General features: G+C 37.6%; 1 protein-coding gene across 2 annotated transcripts in view; it reads right to left on the reverse strand.

Annotated features, from left to right (window-relative positions):
• Nucleotides 1-2500, reverse strand: part of LOC123506916 (lysozyme C-like) — a 5021-nt gene that overhangs the window by 394 nt on the left and 2127 nt on the right. Inside the window, exons 2-5 of one of the 2 annotated variants that reach the window (XM_045259329.1) lie at nt 1901-2025; nt 1257-1409; nt 449-548; nt 1-163 (exon numbers count right to left, since the gene is read on the reverse strand). The exon at nt 1-163 is cut by the window's left edge and continues 394 nt beyond it. In XM_045259329.1, the coding sequence (XP_045115264.1) occupies nt 1-163; nt 449-548; nt 1257-1409; nt 1901-2025 (541 nt within the window). The remainder of the gene's footprint in view (nt 164-448; nt 549-1256; nt 1410-1900; nt 2026-2500) is intronic. The other variant, XM_045259330.1, reaches the window with a different exon arrangement.

Below are 2500 nucleotides of genomic sequence, written 5' to 3' on the forward strand. Positions count from 1 at the left end.
TATGATAGGCTCGGAATCCTCCTGTATGTTTTCCGTGCGGGGTGGAGAGTCGCCAGCAGAGACTTGCCTGACGGGGAGTAAGTTGGAGATACCGGAGTAGTTCGGGCAGTCAGCCATGTACTCATCCAGGTTCCTATCCTTGCACCTATTCACGTAAGCAACCCTAGAATGACAGATGACAAGAAGTTAATGTAAAGGTATTAAACTATTGACTGAGCGGAGAAATTATACACTACACACACACACACACACACACACATGACCAAAATTTTAGATGCAAGTTATTCATTGATTGATTAACTGACCTCTTGGTTGACTAAATGACTGAAAATTTCTGTTCTGCGATAAGAAATAAATATGGAAATTAAAGAAACTCTCTCTCTCTCTCTCTCTCTCTCTCTCTCTCTCTCTCTCTCTCTCTCTCTCTCTCTCTCTCTCTCTCTCTCACCAAGCTGTCAGTCCTGTCCCCTTTCCCTTCCACTTCTCCGTCTCCCTGATGATCTTCTTCATGCACCGCACGTCATCCGTAATGTCTTCATCCAGGAGGGCTGAGGGGAAAGTCATCGATGTAGGTGTGTGTTACTTATTCCTTACTCCCACCAACACTAATGCTATTAAAAAACTACGTCAGAAAAGATAAGGAAATCTGCAAGAAGCTATCACATGTACACGTGGCAGTCCTTACATGAAGCACATCCCTATTTACATCCATTACCTTTATCCATGAATTTTCTCTTTTGTATCTTTTCAACCTTCCTCGTGATTCTAATTGGAACTAACAACCTAATCAGTGAGTCTATTTCATTCATCTACCACTCTATTTGAGAACTAATTCCTGCCTTTCTCTTTTAATTGATTTTCAAGTTTGAGCCATTATTTCTTGTCCTCTTGTCCTCTCTTGCTTGTTATATACGTGCTCTACTTCTTGAAAACCTCTATCAGGCCCTTTCTTAATCCTTTCACTGCTATAATCGCCTTTTTTAATACTGGAACCACTGTAATAAATTATTTAGATGAACGTAAAGAGGAAAGATGACAGGTGAATTTAATCTTTACCAAGCTACAGAAATATATATTCAAAAGATATCGCCTAAAAGTTGTAGATGATAACAGGAAAAAATTGATTATCATTGAGAGGGTCAATTGACCTACGCCTTGGTAAGTAACACAGAACATTCAAACATGTAAATCTCTTTTCGTAGGGAATACTTTTTATCCTTATATTGCTTATAATACCTATACCACATGTGTCTCACCCTCGCATGGCATATTGCACTCGTTCTTGTGAGTGTTACCACACCAGTATTTGTTGTTGAGCTGGAAGAGGCCGTAGTCTTGGCTACCATCACTGTTCTGTTTGTTGTGGGCTTTTGTGTTGAAGGTAGACTCATACTGGGCGATGCAGACCCCTGTGTATGAAGGTACATAGAGTTACATAGACACACAGACCACAACCCTTACTAGGCAACTTGTCTTATTAATACTGACGTGATAGGAGAAGAAGACAACAAAGCAGAAAACTCTCTCCCCACCCAACACTCATTTTGGTATAACCCGTGTAGGAAAACAGCTAAAAAATAAATACTTTACGATAAGATTAAAGATGGAATAACCCAAAGAAAGTTTTACAGGAAAGAAGGCAAAGAAGTTAATCTCTCACAAATAAATGTTGCTAGCCATTGATTAGAGAAAAAAGAGAACGTGATTGTGATAGTGACAGTAGTAAACTCTTGAGAAACCAGCAAATCATTCCTGTGGACTTTGGATACCATCTTGGTGAGAGAGCAAAGGGTTTCTGAATACAGGCCAGAAAGAAGAGATTCCTACAACAGTGAAGGAAATCTTTACGAGGTGCCGTTCTAAAGGAAAAGTCCTAACATCTACATTTACAAGTACTTACATTTTTTGACGTCCTCCTTTGAGACGCCATGTTTACGCTCCAGTTCATCGGCCAGATCACACTTGTCATATATCTTTCCCACCACCAGCGAGGCACACATCACCAAGAGCAGTACTGGGAGCCTACTTGAAGGGAGAGAAAACGCAGGTATAAAAAGAGAAGAGGGGAAAAGGTGTATGATTTGGAAGGATGAATAAATGAGGTGATGAACAAAAACTCAAATGAAAACAAAACATAATCAAAAGACAGATAGACAAAAAAAAATAACAGAGAACATGAATAAAACAAAATCAGGAAAAAAATTGAAGTGAAAAAAAAAATTCGAGACAAAAGAAAAAATAAAAGAGGAAAAGAAGGAAAATAAAGTAGAAGCAAGACACGAAGAAAGTAGGAAATAAAGAAAATAACAAACAGAAAAATAGAAAAGAAAAAAAGTCAAGATATCACAAAGCATACATAAATGAAAAAAAATAGTGAAACACGAAGAAAATAAAAAAAAAGACTAAACGAAAAACGAAAAATATCAGACAAATAAAACCAAATAAAAAGAAGAAAAAGAAGAGGAGGAATAATACAAAAAAAGGAAAAAGAAAAGAGAAA

This window comes from Portunus trituberculatus, chromosome 21 (genome assembly GCF_017591435.1).
Source record: "Portunus trituberculatus isolate SZX2019 chromosome 21, ASM1759143v1, whole genome shotgun sequence".
Classification (NCBI taxonomy): Eukaryota; Metazoa; Arthropoda; class Malacostraca; order Decapoda; family Portunidae; genus Portunus; species Portunus trituberculatus.